Source organism: Cherax quadricarinatus, chromosome 16, assembly GCF_038502225.1.
Source record: "Cherax quadricarinatus isolate ZL_2023a chromosome 16, ASM3850222v1, whole genome shotgun sequence".
Lineage (NCBI taxonomy): Eukaryota > Metazoa > Arthropoda > Malacostraca > Decapoda > Parastacidae > Cherax > Cherax quadricarinatus.
Window position 1 is genome coordinate 28836078 of NC_091307.1, and position 22591 is coordinate 28858668.

The following is a 22591-nucleotide window of genomic DNA, read 5'->3' on the forward strand; positions in this document are numbered from 1 at the left end:
GTGTGTGTGTGTGTGTGTGTGTGTGTGTGTGTGTGTGTGTGTGTGTGTGTGTGTGTGTGTGTGTGTGTTTGAAACCATAGTATGTATAACAAGCATTTAAAGTTTTACCAAGCCATGACGTGACTCAACTTTACCCTGAGAGAAATTTGCTTCAGTTAAAGCTTGTTTTTTCATATTGTCTCAACATTCACATTGTGTTGTTATAATCTCATTATTTTAGTTTTTTGGTCCCATGTATATTATTGCATATATATTTCATTTTTTATGGTGATTTATGTTAGAATTTTGTATTTATTTCTCATGTACACTCAGCGACTGACATTACTGAAAACGTACAACTAAGATCATCTCTCTCTCTCTCTCCTTCCTCCCTGCATCCTCTCCTCGTTCCCTTCTCCTATTTTACCCTCAGGAGAAGCGAGTTCCTGGGCTGCATGTCCTTCAGCGTGGCTCACATATCCACTAAGGTAAGTAAGGCACCCCATGTACATACCTCCAGTTAGTGGAAGAAATTGCATATATCGTTTCTCTGTTGGTTATTTACTAAACAGTGGTACAGATTGCGATATTATGTATAGTACCTTGACTTCACAAAGTAGTGAGGAAGGCATGGGGCTGATAGACTGCATCTATCCAGGAAACCTGTTAAACTTTTAGCTTTTCAGCAAGATTGCTGGTCTTATCTTTCAGTTAAATCTTGTTTAGAGCATAAGAAAGGAAGAACACTGCAGCAGACCTGTAGGCCCATACTGGGCAGGTCCTTCACAAATCCATCCCACTAACAGAATACTTGCCCAACCCATTTTCACTGCTACTCATGCAATAAGCTTTGCTAAATCTATATACTCCTGTGCAAGTGCCATTCAAATCCAACCCTTCTCACTCATGTATTTATCCAACCTAAATTTGAAACTACTCAAGGTTTTAGCTTCAATAACTCTACTAGGCAGACTGTTCCACTCGTCTACAACCCTATTTCCGAACCAATACTTTCCGATATCCTTTATAAATCTATACTTATCTAATTTGAATCCAAGATCTTATTTATATCCCCTTTGCTAATACCCATCTTCCACTTATACACTTCGATCATGTCTCCTCTTATTCCTCGTCTTACAAGTGAATGTAATTTAAGGACTTCAATCCTTCTTCGTACGGAAGATTTCTAATGCTATGTATTAATTTTGTTATTCTTCGCTGAATGTTTTCTAACGTTTTCTGAGCTGCGTAATCCAGGTGAGTCCTCACTAATGATGTATACAACTGTTGCTTACAATTCTCAATATAATTCTCAGTAATCTATTTGCCTTTTTACGTACGCTTAGGCGTTGCTGTCCTGGTTTAAGGTTGCTGCTTACCATAACACTCAAGTCCTTTTCTCATATAGATGAATGGTTCAGAGAACCGACAAGCTGATAAATTAGACACATGTGCAACACTTGGGTATCTTTATTGAGGAAACGTTTCGCTACACAGTGGCTTTACCAGTCCATAGAAAGGAGAATGGTGAAGAACAGGAGGAGTTTGAGGTAATCAGTCCCTCAGCCTTGAGTCGATGTAGTCGATCTGACTATCTTTATTCACCTGCACTGCTGAGAGACGCAGCTTTCCTATAAATTCACGTTCTTTCATTTTTATACCTACTGAAGAGGCTCCCAGTGGGTGGTCAATATATATATATATATATATATATATATATATATATATATATATATATATATATATATATATGTGTGTGTGTGTGTGTGTGTGTGTGTGTGTGTGTGTGTGTGTGTGTGTGTGTGTGTGTGTGTGTGTCGTGCCGAATAGGTAAAACTTGCGATTCTGGCTTAAGTAGCAACGTTCTTCTTGCTGAATAAGGCAAGCGAAATTTGTGAATGAAATAATTTCGCAAAAATCATTTTGAACCTAACCAAAACAAATGTATTTCATTTTGTTTGTTTATTATTAAATTATTGTAAACTTACCTAAAATATATTTTGTTGGATAACGCTAAATTAAATTGCGCTTGTTATAATAAGGTTAGGTAAGTTTTTTAAGGTTCTTTTGGGATAAAATTAATTTTTACATTAAAATAAATGAAAAAAATATATATCTCTAAACGTATAAGAGAAAATTTAAGAAAGGACTGAATTTTAAATGAATTCATGCTAATTGACCAGTTTTACCTATATATATATATATATATATATATATATATATATATATATATATATATATATATATATATATATATATATATATATATATATCAACACTGCGCTAGCCAAGGATTCGAACCCATGTTGTACTGGCCTGCCTCATAGTAAGCAAGAACCACATGACGCTTTAAACCACAGGACCACCCAACCCTACAAGAATGGCGCAACCAGCAATGCTAGCTGTTGGGCCGCCATCCGAGGGCATACGGAGGTGTGGGAACTTCTAAGCTAATTTCATTCTCATCTCTGTTTGGTGTACTAGCCTCACGAGCAGTATTTATATATTATTGTAACCACGAACGAGTGGTATTGATCTATAACAACAATACACGAGGTTTGAGTTATACATTATAAGTGCATACTGTAACAAGTTTGTCAAAAATTACATCCCATAAATCGCATTCAGTTCCTCAGAGCTTGGGAGCGTACCTAGGATGCAATAGGCATTACCTCTGAACTGTAGCGCTGAGCTGCTGGAGCAGAAAGCAAGCTGCTACTGCAAGACCTAATTAGCAAATGATATAAACCTTGCAAGCAAAGGGTTGTAAGCTTGGATCCATGAAGGGCTCTACTTACCTGGAGTCTACCTGGAGGTCGTTCCCAGGGTCAACGACCCCGCGGTTAAGTCCTTGACCAGGCCTCTCGGTGGAGCTAACCATGATTAACCAGGCTGTTACTGCTTCCCGCACGTAGTCCAGTGTCCGAACCACAGAACGGCTGATATGGGTACTTTAGGTATCTGTCTGGTTCCTTCTTGAAGGCAGCCAGAGGTCTATTAATAATTCCCATTATTCCTGGTGTGGGGCTGTTGAACATTCTTGGACCCCGAACATTTACTGTGTTTTCTTTTAGTGTACTTATGGCACCCCTGCTTTTCGTTGCCGGTATGTCGCACCGTCTTCTTTTGATCCAAGGAATCTGAGACAATTTACTTTCCATGGATCAAACATCATTTTTTTTTCCATTTTCCAGAGAAATAATTCAGTTTGGGCCAAAGTATCGGTATCAACTAAAGTTTTGGAATCATTCCGTCCCTGGTAATAATATATTTACGATATCAAGTAAGTAGAATAACGAGACTCCAACGCGTGGATCTTCATGATAAAAGTGGGATTTGGGTAATAGTTGAAGTTTAATATTCCTGTGTGACCCTCCCCCCTCCCCCTCCATCCTCCCCTCCCCCCTCCCCCCTCCCCCTCAACACCCTCCCTCCCCCCCCAGGCAGTCTGCTCCATCACTGGCCAAGTAAATCTTCTCTGAATCATCTTTCTTGAAAATTTAACCATCGGGTTAGCGTCTTGGTGCTGGTGAAGGACTTTTGACTTTGATTGCCTCCAATTCCTTAGGTAGTGTATAACCCTTCCGGGTTTAGGCTCTCCCCATGAATACATTCATGAGAATGGACGTGGTATGAATTTTTAAATTCACACCAAAATTTTCTTGGCAGCTTAAACTTGTTAATATTTACATAATGTAACTTAATACTGTCTACTAAAGATTATATTATCTTAGATAAGGTAGCATTGTTATTGTTTATCACAAAGTTAATATATATATACTTTCCCTTGAATTATAACAATAATAGAAGTTGTATTAATAATTGAAGATAATTATTTAAATGGCCACTCTAGCGGGTAGCCGGCGGGGAAACAGGTAACATTGCATCGCAACACAGCATTTATCAGCGGATATCGTAAAACAAATATCCAATTATTAGAAATTGCAACGGACGTATAATTTTCAATGTTGCGTATTTACGACCGTAGTTACTTGTTTTAGGTCTTTAATACAAATTACGAGGAGACGGTCCCAGTGTAAGTGCAGGACGGTAGTGGAGGTGTGTGTGTGGTAGTGGAGGTGTGTGTGTGTGGTAGTGGAGGTGTGTGTGGTAGTGGAGGTGTGTGTGGTAGTGGAGGTGTGTGTGTGGTAGTGGAGGTGTGTGTGTGGTAGTGGAGGTGTGTGTGTGGTAGTGGAGGTGTGTGTGTGGTAGTGGAGGTGTGTGTGTGGTAGTGGAGGTGTGTGTGTGGTAGTGGAGGTGTGTGTGTGGTAGTGGAGGTGTGTGTGTGGTAGTGGAGGTGTGTGTGTGGTAGTGGAGGTGTGTGTGTGGTAGTGGAGGTGTGTGTGTGGTAGTGGAGGTGTGTGTGGTAGTGGAGGTGTGTGTGGTAGTGGAGGTGTGTGTGTGGTAGTGGAGGTGTGTGTGTGGTAGTGGAGGTGTGTGTGTGGTAGTGGAGGTGTGTGTGTGGTAGTGGAGGTGTGTGTGTGGTAGTGGAGGTGTGTGTGGTAGTGGAGGTGTGTGTGGTAGTGGAGGTGTGTGTGGTAGTGGAGGTGTGTGTGGTAGTGGAGGTGTGTGTGGTAGTGGAGGTGTGTGTGGTAGTGGTGTGTGTGGTAGTGGAGGTGTGTGTGTGGTAGTGGAGGTGTGTGTGGTAGTGGAGGTGTGTGTGTGGTAGTGGAGGTGTGTGTGTGGTAGTGGAGGTGTGTGTGGTAGTGGAGGTGTGTGTGTGGTAGTGGAGGTGTGTGTGTGGTAGTGGAGGTGTGTGTGGTAGTGGAGGTGTGTGTGTGGTAGTGGAGGTTTGTGTGGTAGTGGAGGTGTGTGTGGTAGTGGAGGTGTGTGTGGTAGTGGAGGTGTGTGTGTAGTAGTGGAGGTGTGTGTGTGGTAGTGGAGGTGTGTGTGTGGTAGTGGAGGTGTGTGTGTGGTAGTGGAGGTGTGTGTGTGGTAGCGGAGGTGTGTGTGTGGTAGTGGAGGTGTGTGTGTGGTAGCGGAGGTGTGTGTGTGGTAGTGGAGGTGAGTGTGGTAGTGGAGGTGTGTGTGTGGTAGTGGAGGTGTGTGTGTGGTAGTGGAGTAGTGTGTGTGTGGTAGTGGAGGTGTGTGTGTGGTAGCGGAGGTGTGTGTGTGGTAGTGGAGGTGTGTGTGTGGTAGCGGAGGTGTGTGTGTGGTAGTGGAGGTGTGTGTGTGGTAGCGGAGGTGTGTGTGTGGTAGTGGAGGTGTGTGTGTGGTAGCGGAGGTGTGTGTGTGGTAGTGGAGGTGTGTGTGTGGTAGCGGAGGTGTGTGTGTGGTAGTGGAGGTGTGTGTGTGGTAGTGGAGGTGTGTGTGTGGTAGTGGAGGTGTGTGTGTGGTAGTGGAGGTGTGTGTGTGGTAGTGGAGGTGTGTGTGTGGTAGTGGAGGTGTGTGTGTGTAGTGGAGTGGTAGTGGTGTGTGTGTGGTAGTGGAGTGGAGGTGTGTGTGTGGTAGTGGAGGTGTGTGTGTGGTAGTGGAGGTGTGTGTGTGGTAGTGGAGGTGTGTGTGTGGTAGTGGAGGTGTGTGTGTGGTAGTGGAGGTGTGTGTGTGGTAGTGGAGGTGTGTGTGTGGTAGTGGAGGTGTGTGTGTGGTAGTGGAGGTGTGTGTGTGGTAGTGGAGGTGTGTGTGTGGTAGTGGAGGTGTGTGTGTGGTAGTGGAGGTGTGTGTGTGGTAGTGGAGGTGTGTGTGGTAGTGGAGGTGTGTGTGTGGTAGTGGAGGTGTGTGTGTGTTTGGTGATCATTGTGAAGGAGTTACATGATAGAAACACATATATAGATAATATCTTCAAGTGAATAGGAAGGTGAAAAGAAACTTCAAGTTTACTCGATGATGATTTTGGGGATCATTGTCCTCATGGCGCAGTGAGACTGTTGGTGATCCGAAGCTCCACAGCCAGGCTAATCAGGAATTTGCTTCAGGAAGTCCTGACGGAAGATGTATACTGGTAATGCCTCTTATGTATCGTTAGAAGAATCCTGTTGAACCCTATATAACTAATTCTTTGTGTATTTATTTCACCCCTGTTTTTCTATGGGATATTTTACAGTTGTATTTGTGACATACAATTTTCTGTTCTACCTTCACAGTGTAAATATTAACTTAGAGATTGAGTTACCACTGGACATGACTGAGTGATGATCAACCGCAGTGACAACCACACTCTTATGTACTTCATAGTTCTTTATAGATCTCTCTAAACCGTGAAAACCAAGATGGCACAATGATTGGGTGTGAATCACTGAGAGGAGGATCACCCAGGGACCAACGACAAGGTTAGTATGGGAAGAATGCGTACGAAAAGATTGATTTTCTGCAGTCTTGGAATGTTGGCCAAGCGTGTAGCAGAGAGCAGCGCTCCTGGTGCAACCCCGTTTTCTCTCTACTGAGATTTGTGAGTGGCTGTGGTGGGTCTTGGACAGCTTGTGGGCTGTGCATCACATGTGCTTGTGAGGTGGCTAATAATGGGGCAGCAACCGCTGGCTAATTATCATTAAGCCTTTTTTTCACAACTTGAGCTTTGTTAGGGACTTTGTGTCGTAGTTTAATAATATGTTTTTTGATAGTTACCAGAAGAGTGTTTTTTTTTACATCTTGTGGTAACTGATTATGTAAAATATTATTTTTTAATATACTTAAACGACGACAGGCGAGGAAGTGAAGAGAGAGGAAGTCAAGCGGAAGCCAGAGTCAGGAGCAAGGACTGGGATGGGTCCATCTCCGGGGCAGCCACGAAAACCAGCATCCTCCGCAGTGTGGCTCCGGCTGCCGCTCAGTTGTTATCCACTCGCCGCCCGCGCGTCCCACCCACCCACCCACACCCCTGATACACCCGCCCATTGCCCCGCGTGTGACCCACCCACCCACACCCCGATACATTCTTGCAACGTTCTTGAACCCAAACCAGATTGACATTCCCTAAACTCTACTCACATTTTAATGTTCTTGTCTGTTGTGATTTGTTTTAACTTAAACTACATATTACAATTCCCCTAAATGTTTCGGCAGTTTACAATATGGACGGATTTTATCATGCGCTGATTTTATTGTTCGAACTCTGAGAAATTCGTAGTACTTGAGGTATCCTCGTCCTGGTAGTGAACTTTAGTGCGCAACAAAATCTCAATGATTTTGATTAATTAAAAGGACGATTTATATCTCAGGGAACAATTAATTAAGGGAAGGCAAGTATGAAGTGAGCTGCTGGATAACCCTGGCATCAGAACTCAAAGATACTTGGACACCGGAATCCTTTGGAAAGGCAAGTTCTATATGGGACCTGGACAGTGAAACCTTTGGAAAGGGAAGGCCTGGATGAAGCCTCAACACTAAGGCTTTAGGAAAGGAAGGTATTTTTTACGATGCCCGGTCAGTGGGAGGAAGTAACATGATCCATGCCCTTCCTGCTGTACCCGCCAGCCCAGCTGACCAGCATGACGGGCGACGCGGGCTGACTGACCTGCACACCTCACAAACACATCACGCAACACACCTCTCACCCAAAGATCGTTGAATACTCTCCCTCGTTATAGCTGGAATACCCTTTATTGCTATCTCCTCGTCCATCACCTTCCCTCTCTTACTTCCCTTCCCCCTTTTTCATTTTTCTTGTTACTCAATTTTATTTATTTTTCATTTGAATTTCTGCATTATTCCTTTCACAGCCTCTTTTTGTCTCTGCCTCGGCAGCTACCCTAAACTCTCGTAAATTCTAACTGAATGGGACGTCAGAAGTCAAGAAGAAGCACTGAGAAGCCATCATCCCTCTCATCACCTTGAGCTTCCCGCCTGTCAAAACATGGGATCCACTCCAGTATTTTACTCTCAGGATTGCAAGAGGCTTGAAGATATGACATTTTGACGAGGCAGAGACCGCGTGTGTATCCCTTGGGGTCTCTCGTGTGTATCCCTCTGGGGGACCTCCTTCACCAGCCCAGAGCCAAGAGACACCACCGCTATATTGAAAACAGCTGTTTCTCTCAATTTCCATTTTTTTTATCAAGCAAATGCAGATTTTTAAGTGGGATTTGGATACGAAGAGGAAGAACGCATCCACTCACGGAACGAAGCGCACTCATACGGTACTACGTGTAAACGCATAGAAGGTAACGAACACGCACCAAACGACGCATTCGCATTAGAAACGACTGGTACACGTACAGAATAACCGCATGCAACGAACAAAGCCTACACGTCTTGTATGACTGTACACCGTCGCGTACGTTAACGGATGGAAGAGAACAGTTATTAAACGACTCATTTACGTCACGTACACATAGAATCTCACACACAGAACAAAGAACATGCACACCATACACTCACGGGACAATGAATATGCATAGTGTGGGAAGCGCCCTCTGGAGCTCCATGAGCACTGGCTGAGAGAGGATCTGAAGTAAACAAAGGAGAGTCACTCAAGACACAAGAACCAATTAAAACTTGCACCAAGAATTTCAACGACTGAGCGCAATAGACCGGTCAAGTCAAGCTGGGAGTCTGTGACCATGGCAAGAATTACCGGAATATACTCTGAGGTGAGTGTTGGTGTGTCCTGTCACAGGTGTTGGTGCGTCCTGTCAGGGGTGTGGGTGCGTCCTGTCAGGGGTGTTGGTGCGTCCTGTTAGAACTGTTGGTGCGTCCTGTCAGGGGTATTAGTGCATCATGTCAGGACTGTTGGTGCGTCCTATCTGAGCTTTGGTGCGTCCAATCAGAGGTGTTGGAGCGCCCTGCCAGGGGTGTTGGTGCGTCCTATCTGGGATGTTAGCGCTTCCTGTCAGGGGTATTAGCGCGTCCTGTCAGGGGTGTTGGTGCGTCCAGTCAAGGGTATTAGTTCATCATGCCAGGGCTGTTGGTGCTTCCTGTCAGAACTGTTGGTGCGTCCTGTCAGGGGTGTTGGTGTGTCCAGTCAAGGGTATTAGTGCATCATGTCAGGGCTGTTGGTGCTTCCTGTCAGAACTGTTGGTGCGTCCTGTCAGGGGTGTTGGTGCGTCCTTTCAGGGGTATTGGTGCGTCCTGCCTGGGATGTTAGTGCGTCTTGTCAGGGGTGTTGGTGCGTCCTGTCTGGGGTGTTGGTGCGTCTTGTCAGGGCTGTTGGTGCTTCCTGTCAGAACTGTTAGTGCGTCCTATCAGGGGTGTTGGTGCATCCTGTCAGGGGTGTTGGTGTGTCCTGTCAGGGATGTTGGTGCGTCCTGTCAGGGGTGTTGAGGCGTCCTGTCATAGGTGTTGAGGCTTCCTGTCAGGGGTGTTGGTGCGTCCTCTCATGGGTGTTGAAGTGTCCTTTCAGGGATGTTCGTGCGTCCTGTCTGGGGTGTTGGGCGCCTTGTCATGGTTGTTGATGCGTCCTCTCAGGTTTGTTGGGGCGTCCTATCAGGTGTGTTGGGGCGTCCTCTCAGGTGTGTTGGCGTGTCCTCTCAGGGGTGTTTGGGCGTTTTTTCAGGTGTGTTGGGGCATCCTGTAATGGTTGTTGGTGCGTCCCGTCAGGCATGTTGCTAGTAGTGTTACTGTGTACTTGTGTATACTTCGATAATTCCAGCTACGTTATATATATGCTCCCTTTACTAGCTATGATGTCACGAGATCCTCACACGTGAGTGGTGAGCCAGAGGCCCCACTTTCAGTCACGCAGTTCCACGCCAGGCATATTATACGCCTCCAAGATATCCAATGTGTGTATTTCTTACTCAAATATCTCTTGACGAACCCCCACGACAGTGTTAGAGCGTCCTGTCAGGTGTTTTGGGGTGCCCTGTAATGGGTATCGGTGTGTTCTGTTAAAGGTGTGTGTGCGTCCTGTCAGGTGTATTGGTGTGTCCTGTCAGATGTGTTGGGGCGTCTTTTCAGGTGTGTTAGCGCATCCTGTTAGGTGTGTTAGGGCGTCCTGTCAGGTGTGTTGGTGTGTTTTGTCAGATGTGTTGGGGCGTCTTGTCTGGTGTGTTAGCTCATCTTGTCAGGTGTGGTAGGGCGTCCTATCAGGTGTGTTGCTGCATCCTGTCAGGTGTGTTGCTGCGTCCTGTCAGTGTGTTGGGGCGTCCTGCCATAGGTGTTGGTGTGTCCTGTGAGGGGTGTTGAGGCGACATGTCATGGGTGTTGGGGGTGTCCTGTCAGAGGTGTTGGTGCGTCCTGTCCTGGTTGTTGGGGTGTCCTGGATTGAGAGTTTTGGGAGAAAATGTAAAAAACATGTGAAAAGGGCGGGCACCGTGAGCACAATAAGAGAGCACTATCAACATCCGTGGTCCCTGACTTTACAACATTCAACCACGAGAAATTAAATACATTGCCGGAAGAAGTGTAATCGTCTTCAAGAAGAGACTGCACGTAGTCATATCAAGTAGGGAGTGATTGATATGTGGGTGAGCATGCCGCTAACAGCAACAACCTGGTTTAGCAGTCAAGTACTCTGGCTCTTGAGGGAGCAGGAAAACTGTCGCAACCCATCTAAGGCATCAGTGAGGTTTTTGTATTGTCATTTGTGTTAGGGGGATTTCCCTCAGAGGTGTTCTGTCAAGGGTGTTTAAGCGAACTGTCAGGGATGCTGGGGTGTCGTATCAAAAGAGGAAGAACCCTCCTGTGAAGGGTGTTGGGGCTTCATGTCAGGCAGCAGTATACTGCCTGAATAAATTGTTTTCTCTTCAAGATTTGTCCCAGCAGTGTTACTGATTTCTTCTGGCAGGATGATAATACTGTGTTCTCTTATTATATCCATAGCTCCCCTGCCTTTCACTGGGCCAGTTCTACTCATTATTCCATATCTCACTTCAGTATGTTATTATAGCAGCGTGCAGAGTTGGGAGGAGACCCACAAGTATTGTCCACGGTAATCATTATCGTATGTCTCTACAATGAAGTGTCAGTAACTTTCATTTAAAATATTAGTAATATGGTATAATTACCGACAAAATGTTAGGCAAATGGACACGGATGAAACTAATGTGACGTTTTATTTTGGCAACACCAGCAATAAGGGGCATTACGGGAAGACCCCGGGTTGTCGGGAAGACCCCGGGTTGTCTTCAAGACCCCGGGTTGTCTTCAAGACCCCGGGTTGTCTTCAAGACCCCGGGTTGTCTTCAAGACCCCGGGTTGTCTTCAAGACCCCGGGTTGTCTTCAAGAGGGAGCTGGACAGATACCTAAAGACGGTACCGGATCAGCCTGGCTGTGGTTCGTACGTTGGATTGCTTGCGGCCAGCAGTAACAGCCTCGTTGATCGGGCCCTGATCCACCGGGAGGCCTGGTCATAGACCGGGCCGCGGGGGCGTTGATCCGCCGAATACCCTCCAGGTAGACTCCAGGTAGACTCCAGGTAGACTCCAGGTAGACTCCAGGGAGACTCCAGGGAGACTCCAGGTAGACTCCAGGTAGACTCCAGGTAGCTACAGTAAAAGGTCACAGTTGTATCTGTGACCATCTACCCAGCATTCAAAATATTGTTTACCGCTGAGGCAAGATCTAACATGCTTTGTAAAACAGTGAGAATCAAGTTTAGTATACTTTATAAAGCAGAAGGAAATAAGTCCAATATGCTTTATAACACAGTGGGAAGAAAGTCCAATATGCTTTATAACACAGTGGGAAGAAAGTCCAATATACTTTATAACACAGTGGGAAGAAAGTCAATATGCTTTATAATACAGTGGGAAGAAAGTCCAATATACTTTATAACACAGTGGGAAGAAAGTCCAATATACTTTATAACACAGTGGGAAGAAAGTCCAATATACTTTATAACACAGTGGGAAGAAAGTCCAATATACTTTATAACACAGTGGGAAGAAAGTCCAATATACTTTATAACTGCGGGAAGGAGTCGAGTAGTATTCTCCTTAACAGAGGGAATGATTACCAGCAAACTTTATAACACAGTCTGAGAGAAGTCCAATTTATTAAATTACTGTACTAAAATATATTGGACTTCCCACTTTTATAAAATATATAAGGCTTAATTCCCCCTACTTTATAAAGCACATTTGATTTAATTCCTGTTATAAAGGATATCATATTCAGTTCCCAACAATCTTAATGCATATTGGGCTTCATTCTCCCTGCTTTATAAAGCACATTAGACTTAAATCAAGCTGTTAAAAAAAATACTGGACATGATTCCTCTACTTTATAAAGCATATTGGACTTAATTCCCATTGTTTTATAAAGCATACTAGGTTTCGTTGCCACTGAGATACGAAACACTTTAAAAATAATTATAGACAGTTTATAAAATAAATACTTTAATTATCCTATGACCGGATTGGAAAGTCAAGTGTACGTTATAGCAGTGGTAAGGAAGTCCAGTGTACGTTATAGCAGTGGTAAGGAAGTCCAGTGTACGTTATAGCAGTGGTAAGGAAGTCCAGTGTACATTATAGCAGTGGTAAGGAAGTCCAGTGTACATTATAGTAGTGGTAAGGAAGTCCAGTGTACATTATAGCAGTGGTAAGGAAGTCCAGTGTACATTATAGCAGTGGTAAGGAAGTCCAGTGTACATTATAGCAGTGGTTTGGGAGTCAAGTGTACGTTATTAGCAGTGGTATGGAAGTCCAGTGTACGTTACAACAGTGGTAAGGCAGTCCAGTGTTCGTTATAGCAGTGGTAAGGGAGTCTAGTGTGTGTTATAGCAGTGGTAAGAAGTTCACTGTACATTACAGCAGTGTGACAGAAGCCCACTGTAGTTTATGGCAGTGGGAAGGAAGTCCAGTGTACTTTATGGTAGTGGGAAGGACATCCATTGTACTTTATGGTATTGGGAAGGCAGTCTAGTGTACTTTATGGCTGTGGGAAGGCAGTCTAGTGTACTTTATGGCTGTGGGAAGGAAGTCCAGTGTACTTTATGGTAGTGAGAAGGACTTCCAGTGTACTTTATGATAGCAGGAAGGAAGTCCAGTGTACTTTATGACAGTGGTAAGGAAGTCCAGTGTACATTAAAACAGTGGTAAGGAAGTCTGGTGTATGTTATAGCAGCGGTAAGGAAGTTTATTGTACGTTTTTAGCAGTGGTAAAGAAGTCCAGTGTATGTTATAGCAGTGGTAAGGAAGTCCAGTGTACGTTATTAGCAGTGGTATGGAAGTCTGTGTACATTACAAGAATGGTGAGGCAGTCCTGTGTGTGTTATAGCTGTGGTAAGAAGTCCACTGTATGTTACAGCAGTGTGACAGAAGCCCACTGTAGTTTATGGCAGTGGGAAGGAAGTCGAGTGTACTTTATGGTAGTGGAAAGGAAGTCCAGTGTACTTTATGGCAGTGAGAAGGAAGTCCAGTGTACTTTATGGTAGTGGGAAGGAAGTCCAGTGTATTTTATGGCAGTGGGAAGGAAGTCCGCTGTATGTTATAGCAATAGTAAGGAAGTACAGTGTACGTTATAGCAGTGGTAAGGAAGTCCAGTATACGTTATAGCAGTGGTAAGGAAGTCCAGTGTACGTTATAGCAGTAGTAAGGAAGTCCTGTGTATGTTATTAGCAGTGGTAAGGAAGTTCAGTGTACTTTAATGCAGTGGTAAGGAAGTCTGGTGTACGTTATAGCAGCGGTAAGGAAGTTCATTGTACGTTTTTAGCAGTGGTAAAGAAGTCCAGTGTATGTTATAGCAGTGGTAAGGAAGTCCAGTGTACGTTATTAGCAGTGGTATGGAAGTCCGTGTACGTTACAACAGTGGTGAGGCAGTCCTGTGTGTGTTATAGCAGTGGTAAGAAGTCCACCGTACGTTACAGCAGTGTGACAGAAGCCCACTGTAGTTTATGGCAGTGGGAAGGAAGTCCAGTGTACTTTAATAGTAGCGGGAAGGACATCCAGTGTACTTTATGGTAGTGGGAAGGAGGTCCAGTGTACTTTATGGTAGTGGCATGGAAGTCCAGTGTATTTTATGGCAGTGGGAAGGAAGTCCAGTGTACTTTATGGTAGTGGGAAGGAAGTCCAGTGTACTTTATGGCAGTGAGAAGGAAGTCCAGTGTACTTTATGGTAGTGGGAAGGAAGTCCAGTGTATTTTATGGCAGTGAGAAGGAAGTCCACTGTACGTTATAGCAATGGTAAGGAAGTACAGTGTACGTTATGGCAGTGGTAAGGAAGTACAGTATATGTTATAGCAGTGGTAAGAAAGTCCAGTGTACGTTATAGCAGTAGTAAGGAAGTCCAGTGTAGTTTATGGTAGTGGGTAGGAAGTCCAGTGTACTTTATGGTAGTGGGAAGAAAGTCCAGTGTATGGCAGTGAGAAGGCAGCCCAGTCTACTTTATGGTAGTGGGAAGGAAGTTCAGTGTACTTTATGGCAATGGTAAGGAAGTCCAGTGCACTTTATGGCAGCAGGAAGGAAGTCCAGCGTACTTTATGGCAGTGGGAAATAAGTCCACTCTATGGTAGCGGGAAGGAAGTTCAGTGTACTTTATAGAAGAGGGAATAAAATCCAATATTCTTTATAGCACAGTGGGAAGGAAGCCCAATATGCTTTATAAGACCGTAATAAACGACTCTATATGAATAAACAGAATACGAACGAGGGAACCGAACCGTAGTCTGGTCTTGGCAGGTCCAGCACTTTACCGCTGAGCTACGGAGCTTCTAAGAGGGTAGATTCAAAAACTGAATTTGTATTCATGTCTCTGTCAGCGGCACCATCTGTGACCCAAACTGACTCTTTCCCATTGCTTTTCTACCACCTTTGTAGTGGGATAATATCAGTGGGATGACTCCAGTGTCTAGGCTTCGACTCTATACAACATTTATGCCATGTGATAAAGTTTATCGCAAGTCTTGATGAATGTTGAGTTCCACGAGACTGTGCATGGGACGGAGTACATGGGCATGCAATCAATGGCTTCGAGGTCAGGTTGGGTCAGGGAGGTGCCTGCACCATTTTGTCTCTCATTCACAAAGAACTCGTTATTCTATTTTTCTCCACCTTCTCTAAATGTCCAGACCACCTTCACAACCCCTTCTTAGCCCTTTGATATTTCTTTGATGAGTTCTGAGAGTTTGTTGTTTTACTCCCAGAACCCGGCCTTGGGTCAGGCTCGTCTGGTATTTGCCTGGTCAACACTTCTGGTAATATCCTCCTAATCGTTAAAATCTGAATTCTCTGCAAAATATTTAAGCTACACATTGCCCTCAAACACAAAATCTCCACTGCCTCCAGTCTCCTCCTTGCTGCAGTATTCAAAATCAGTGTTTCACACCCATAAACAGTGTTGGTACCACTGTACTCTGGTTCATTCGCCTTTTTACCTCACTCGATAAGGGTCTTTATCTCCACAAATGCCTCAATGCACCACCAATCTTCTTCCCTTCGTCACCTAATCAGTCGTTGAACCATCTACCGATAAATCTACTCCCACAAATTTGACCACACTCACTCCATACTCCTTTCCTCCAGTTTAATATACAATCCGTTATTGCCTATATTTTATAAGACTTCCATCACTTTCTTTCACCTATGTTTACGTTAATTTCATTATTTTATTTAATGTCCCAAATTCGTTTACATTTGCAACTTCTCCGAATCTCCCTAAAGAAACGTGTCATCGGCAAAAATCAAGTGTGACAATTCCAACTTCAAACCAGATTCACTATTTTCCAATCCCACATCACTTCCCAACACTCTAGCTGTCACTTCTTTCACATCCTCATCTATAAATATGTTAGACAACCATGGTGTAACATTACACATCCCAATTTAAAGCCTACTTTTAGTGAAAAATAATCTCCATCTCTCCTACATACCCTAATCTACTCCTCGTTATCCACAATAAAGTTCTTTACTAATTTTAGTAACCTCCTATCTATTCCATACATTTGTAGCATCTGTCACATTGCTTCCCTATCCACTGTATCATATGCCGTTTAGAACTCCATAAATGCAATGGAAACCCCTTGAATTTAAGCACTGGTTACTTATGTACTTTAATGTAATCAATGCAGTCCTAGAAACTGCACAAATTGAAAACACACCTACCAAAAATTCTACCCAACTAAAATCGAAATTGTGCAAATTCTATGTTTGGGGCATCTGTAAGCATGGAATATCAGGAAAAACAAATGGGACATGCAACTTTGAGCATCCCAAAAAATGTCGTGGCCTCCTGTCTAAAGGAATGTTTAGTTCTCCTTCCCAGAAATGTGCCACTCTTCGGTCTTCCAAAAACAGTTCTACAACACCAGCTGCCCTGCATACATCTAAAAGGGACCAGGAGGTAAAGACCTCACAAAACAATAGTAGCTACGACAACCCCACTCCAGGTGATTTTTTAGTGGCAGGAAACGTAAAAAGAAAATGGAAGGAAATAACAATAGTCCACCTCCTTGGAGCCTTGTTGGACTGGAGGCGCATCAAGTGGTCACCCATGGCCCTCCAGAGCCAAAACTACTGATGCCAATAACAAAATCCCCCAACAAGCATAAAATACAACCTCGTTTATATCTGCTAATATACAGGGCCTTAAGCCATCCACCAACAACAAACTATCTTTTATCAGTGGACTTCTAGAGGAGTCAAATGCGATGTTTGCAGCCTTCACAGAGACCCACAAAAGATCAATTTGACAACGAAATATGAATAAATGAGTTAAACCTTTTTAGATGTTACAGAAAGAACAGGCAACAAGGGGTGGTTGGCCTGTATGTCAAAGAGTCGCTCATCTGCACGGAGCTGCCAAACACTTCAAATGATGTAGTTGATGTTCTAACAATAAAGATCGAGAGCCAAAACCTAGTCATCGTGGTTGTATACAAGCCGCCAGATGTAACCTCCCAACAGTTCAAGGAACAGCTACTGAAAATTAATTACAGTCTGGAAAGTCTTCCAGATCCATCCCCAAACATCCTACTGCTTGGTGATTTCAACCTAAGGCATACAAAATGGAAGACTGTAGCAAATAATGTTATAGCAGAAACAATCCCTGGAGGCAGCGCAGAGGAAAGGTCACACACACACACGAGCTACTAAATCTCTGCGATAAACATACCCTAAGTCAGGAGATAGTGGAGGCAACAAGACTGGAAAACACACCTGACCTTATCTTCACAAATAATGAGGACCTGGCAAGAGACATAGCAATATCAAAAACAACTAATTTTGATCACAATCTAATGGAAGCTCAGACTTACATGCACAGGGGTCCAGATCAGCAAATGCATTTATCTGTGAAGGTGTCTTCACCAAATACAACTTCAACAACAACAACATCAAGTGGGACCAGGTGAACCATGTCTTAAATGAAACATGTTGGGAAGATATCTTAAATGACATGGATCCAAACCAGTGCCTTGAAAAGATCAACTTCCTGGCAGCTGAAATATGTTCAAGGCATATTCCCCTAAGAAAGAAGAAAAAAAATAAACTGGAGAGAGAAAGATGCTTCCTCTACAGAAGGCGACGAAGATTCACTGAGCTCCTCAAGAATGCTAGATTATCTGATAAAAGGAAGGAAGCACTGACCAGGGAAGTGGAAAGTATCGAACTTAAGTTAAAGGACTCATACAGGACCCAGGAGAGGCAGGAGGAGCTAAACGGGATTAGTGAAATTGAAATTCGAAATATTTCTTTTCATATGCCAAAAACAAGGCAAATACCACGTCTAGTATTGGGCCCTTGCTCAGACAAGATGGGACTTACACAAGTGACAACAAAGGAATGAGTGAGACACTGAAATCCCTATACGACTCTGTTTTTAGCGAGCCACTAATCAGTCTGAAGATTGACAGTTCAAGTGATTTTTTCATGAATCAGCCTCAAAGCTCCATCAGTGAATGCCAGATTTTCAACATTACCCTAATTCCAATAGGCTTTGAGAAAGCCATTGTCAACATGCTCATGCACTCAGCCCCGGGACCAGACTCCTGGAACTCTGTGCTCATTATGAACTACAAGAAACCAATTTCACGTGTCCTAAGTATACTATGAAGAAGGAGCTTATGAAAATGGGTGAAATGCCATTCAATAAAAACAACGGATATAGCCCCACTCCATAAAGGTGGCAGCAAAGCATAAGCTAAGAACTATAAACCAATAGATCTAAAGTCCCACATCACAAAAATCTTTGAAATAGCGCTAACTACCTGGATTCCCAAAAACTGCACAATCCAGGGCAACATTGGTTCAGAGCAGGTCGCTCCTGCTCTCGCAACTAGTTGATCACTATGATATGGTCTGGGATGCACTGGAAAATAAACAGAATGCAGATATAATATTCACAGACTTTGCAAAAACTCTTGACAAGTGCGATCATGGCGTAATAGCGCACAAAATACGTGCTAAAGGATTAACTGGCAAAGTGGAGAGATGGCTCTTCAACTTTCTAACCAATCGAACAGAAAGAGTAGTGGTCAACAGAGTTAAATCGGAAGCTGCCCTAGTGAAAAGCTCCGTTCCACAAGGCACAGTACTCGCCCCCATCCTGTTCCTCATCCTCATATCAGACATAGACAGAGATGTAATCCACAGCACCGTGTCATCCTTTGCAGACGATAATAGGATCTGCATGAGACTGTCATCTATGAGGACACGGTTAACCTCCAAGAAGATATAAACCAAGTTTTCCAGTGGGCAACGGAAAACAATATTATGTTTAATGAAGACAAATTCCAACTATTCCGTTATGGAAAACTGGAGGAGACAATAACTATGACTGAGTATACTACAAACTCTGATCATACAGTAGAGCGAAAAAATAATGTAAGGGGCCTGAGGGTGGAAATGTCTGACGATCCCATTTTCAAGAATCACAACAGTGCCGCGATTACAACTGTAAAGAAAATGATAGGATGGATAATGAGTCAGTGATGATCCTTTTCATATCACTTCTTCTATCTAGGCTGGAATACTGCTGCACATTAACATCTTCGTTCAAAGGAGGTGAAATTGCAGATCTATAGAGTGTACAGAGAAACTTTACTGCACGTGTAAGTTCATCAAACACCTGAACTATTTTGAACGCTTGGAAACGAGTGACTTGTACTCGCTGGAACTCAGGCGAGAGAGATATATCATAATCTATACTTGGAAAATCCTAGATGGAATGGTCCTGAATCTGCACACAGAAATCACTCCCTATGAAAACAAAAGACTGGGCAGGAGATACAAAATACTTCAAATGAAAAGTAGGGGCGTCATTGGTACACTAAGAGAAAACACCATAAGTTTCCGGGGCCCAAGACTACTCAACAGCCTCCCACCACGCATAGGGGGATTTACCAATAGGCCCCTGGATGCCTTCAAGCGGGAGCTGGATCAGCCGGGCTGTAGTTCGTACGTTGGACTACGTGCAACCAGCAGTAACAGCCTGGTTGATCAGACCCTGATCCACTGTGAGGCCTGGTCGTAGACTTGGCCGCGGGGGCGTTGATCCCCGGAATACCCTCCTGGTAGACTCCAGGTAGACTCATCCTTAAAACCTTCTTGTTCCTCTGCAATCCTGCTTTCTGCCTTACCCATTTAGTGCATTTTTCTTAATTATATTCAGAATTAATTTCATGCTCCCCTACTCTAACTTGATCCCTCTTTCCTTTCCGTATCCTCCCTATTTTTATCTCTATCTTTCCTCTTGTCTTTTCCCAATTTTAAACTCCCTATCCATTTCACTCTGTCTTTTCCCAATTTTAAGTTCCACACTCTCCAAGTTGTGTCGGAGCAGATCTCTGCGCCACGCCACACAACACCTTAATGGGATATATGAAACTTGTTCACTTTACTGTGAATGGCGACAAACGTGGCGATGATATTACGAAACCTGTGCAGTTTGTCTGCACGGGATTTGTTTTATGCCATGAAATTTGTTTATATTTGTTGTTGCGGTAAAAAGTGAAAGGAGTACATGAATGTACTCAAATACTCAGCATGCTCACTCGCAAAAAAATACATCACGAAATTAAAGACACAACACAAAACAAGCAGCAAGATTGTTCTTTATTAAATCAAACTTGCTAATGGTCATTTACGAGAGAGATGTTTTAAAAGCTTATTTATTCTGTATTACGTGTCATCTTACCCATCAGTCAAACTGTTCTCTTGGTTATCATACACAAGCTCACTCGCAAATTTACCTTCATATTACTTTCAATCATGCGCACGCATGCCAGCACTACTAGGTCAAACATACAAGTCAGTAGACATAGATGCGGAAGACAAGGAATGTAGTGTTATTGTATATGAAACTGGACAAACCACAATAAATACCTACAAGCTAGTATCTCTGACGTGCATATTATGTAGGGTAATAAAGAAGATAAAGAGAGTGGTGGAGCACCTGAAAGAACCTAGTCCATAAAGCAAAACTGCCGGGTTTAAAGATTGTAAATTCTGACTCGCAAACCTGCTTGCAAGGCAAGAGAGAGATAGAGAGAGATGTGAACTGTATATTCTCGGGTTGGAAAAAAAAACATTAAGAATTTAACACTATGTGGGATGCCTGTGTTATACATGTTACCAGTTACAATAGGGAAGTAGGAAGGTGCGACAGGTCCAGCTAGCAGTATATAAGTACCAAGATGTCAGCCAGTTAAGGGTCACATCCTCGTGGACGGTAGATGACGCAGGGCTTTGATGTGAGTTGTGGCACAATTAAAAATGTTATTTAATAAATTCTACGGAGTAAGAAAGATACATATTGGGTTATATCTTAGTTGTTACACTTTTGCTGGTCATTGATGGTATCTCGTTACGCTCCTGTCTCTGTGTTTACGCTGTTCACGACAGTGGTGACTTCACTGGCCACAGCGGCTATGGTACTTAGGTTAGCACAGGAATAATCACAGGTATGTGTGTCCACGGTTTTCCTGAGGATAGTTTCGCAATGTTAATAACTTGATGGTTGAAGCACCTCAGTTAAGCAAGAACAAAGACGAGGCATAGTTTCTCACTCTCGCGAAGAGAAATTTGTGGGTTCAGACTTTAAATTAAACCGTCCATTAATGTCCAGTTATAGATTTTGATGTATATTTCTCGCCTGTGTTCGAGGTAGTATGTTTGATGGGCTTTAGTAGGTGAGGCAAACGCCAGTCTCAGAAGCCAGAAATCTGTAATCCTTATCTCTCCGTTCAAACGCTGGTTATTATGAGAAGAGAAGCAGGCAAAGAGCTATGAATTAGTCTTTACAAACACAAATAAATGATTATACAATTCTTTACTGCAATGGTCAGGACAGTCAACTCACTACGGAAAAGTAGGAGCAAGTCATATTGCACCATACGTTCCTACTCAGCTGGCCGTTTATAAATAAGGTACTTGGGTGATAGTAAGCTGTTGTGGGTCGCATCGTGAGGAAAAGTGTATAATGCAAGTAATAATAAATGAAGATGGGACACAACAACCAAAATGTAATCAAAATGTAATCACAAATAATCAGGAAGAGGGAGTGTTACGCAGAAATGTGGGATGGCTGGGGGCTTGAGCTTTGTCTAAGGGCAAAGGTAAAAGTTACACACATCTCAAGCATAAACAGGCCACCCAGGGCTATCCCAGTCAAAACAGAAAGCGCTAAACCAGAATGTATTACTTCCATGGGTTGGTTAACAGAGGGTTAGGTAAAAATCCCAGTTAGGAAAATATATCTATTTATTCAACATAACACTATATACACACTCTAGAAACACCTTAATCCTAAATGCCCAAATGAGGGTACACAAGTAACAGTTGGTTGGAGGTCCAGCCACCATAACCACTAGGCCTAGTCAGCACCAGGCCGTCACTACTCCACTACAAACCCCATTTCTTATTTCCTCACTCCTCCCACAGCACCCTGACCATGTCAGAGCCTGGGTGAACATACAGGTAAGCCATAGAAGAGCCTATGGCTTGGGTTAGCTAAACAAAAGGAGTACACAACTACAAACTTAGCTTAAATACACAGGATCTCCGACGCCAGCCTCCACACCATGCTGACCCCACGTGACTCCCCCAGCCACGCTCACTCCGCATACCCAAACACCCTTGGAAAATAAATCCCTAGCAGGATTTCTTTATAATTACAGTTAGAGTGCTTTACAGTGCCCCCAAATGCACATTATGAATTATAAAATTATTCTTTACAATTATAACATTCATCTATTATTATGGCACACTTCTCCACTGTATATACATTACAATGTCATGCAGAACCCTGCATAACAGGGAGTTACAAACAAAAGGATGTGAACATATTCCGTCTGAGAGATATTAGTGTTCGAGGAGTGGAGGTGTTTCTCATCAAAACGCTGATGTGTTGATGTTGATGATGACACAATGTGCACGTTATGGTATTTTACTTGAACTGATAAAGCTCAGGCATGAGCGTAATGTCATTTTAAAGGCTTTGTAGATTACGTGTCTTCACACCCACTAGTCGGGTGGAAGTTAGCGCCTCCCCAGATGGTTGCTGTCTACACAAGCCACGACTTTTCCCTGCAAGGCGTTATTGGTTAGTCCTTAAACCTGTGTTTTTTTTTTGTTTTTTACCTGCCTACCTGGAGTCTACCTGGAGGGTATTCCAGGGATCAACGTCCCCGCGGCCCGGTCCACGACCAGGCCTCCCTGTGGATCAGGGCCTGATCAACCAGGCTGTTACTTCTGGCCGCACGTAGTCCAACGTACGAATCATAGCCCGGCTGATTCGGCACTGACTTTAAGTATCTGTCCAGCTCCCTCTTGAAGGCAGCCAGGGGCGTATTGGTAA

The 22591-nt window shown here is 43.6% G+C and overlaps 1 protein-coding gene across 1 annotated transcript in view; it reads left to right on the top strand.

Moving 5' to 3' along the window:
• Positions 1-22591, top strand: part of LOC128688914 (uncharacterized) — a 659540-nt gene that overhangs the window by 451729 nt on the left and 185220 nt on the right. The window contains exon 11 of the mRNA XM_070085536.1: positions 413-467. Within this exon, the coding sequence (XP_069941637.1) occupies positions 413-467 (55 nt within the window). The remainder of the gene's footprint in view (positions 1-412; positions 468-22591) is intronic.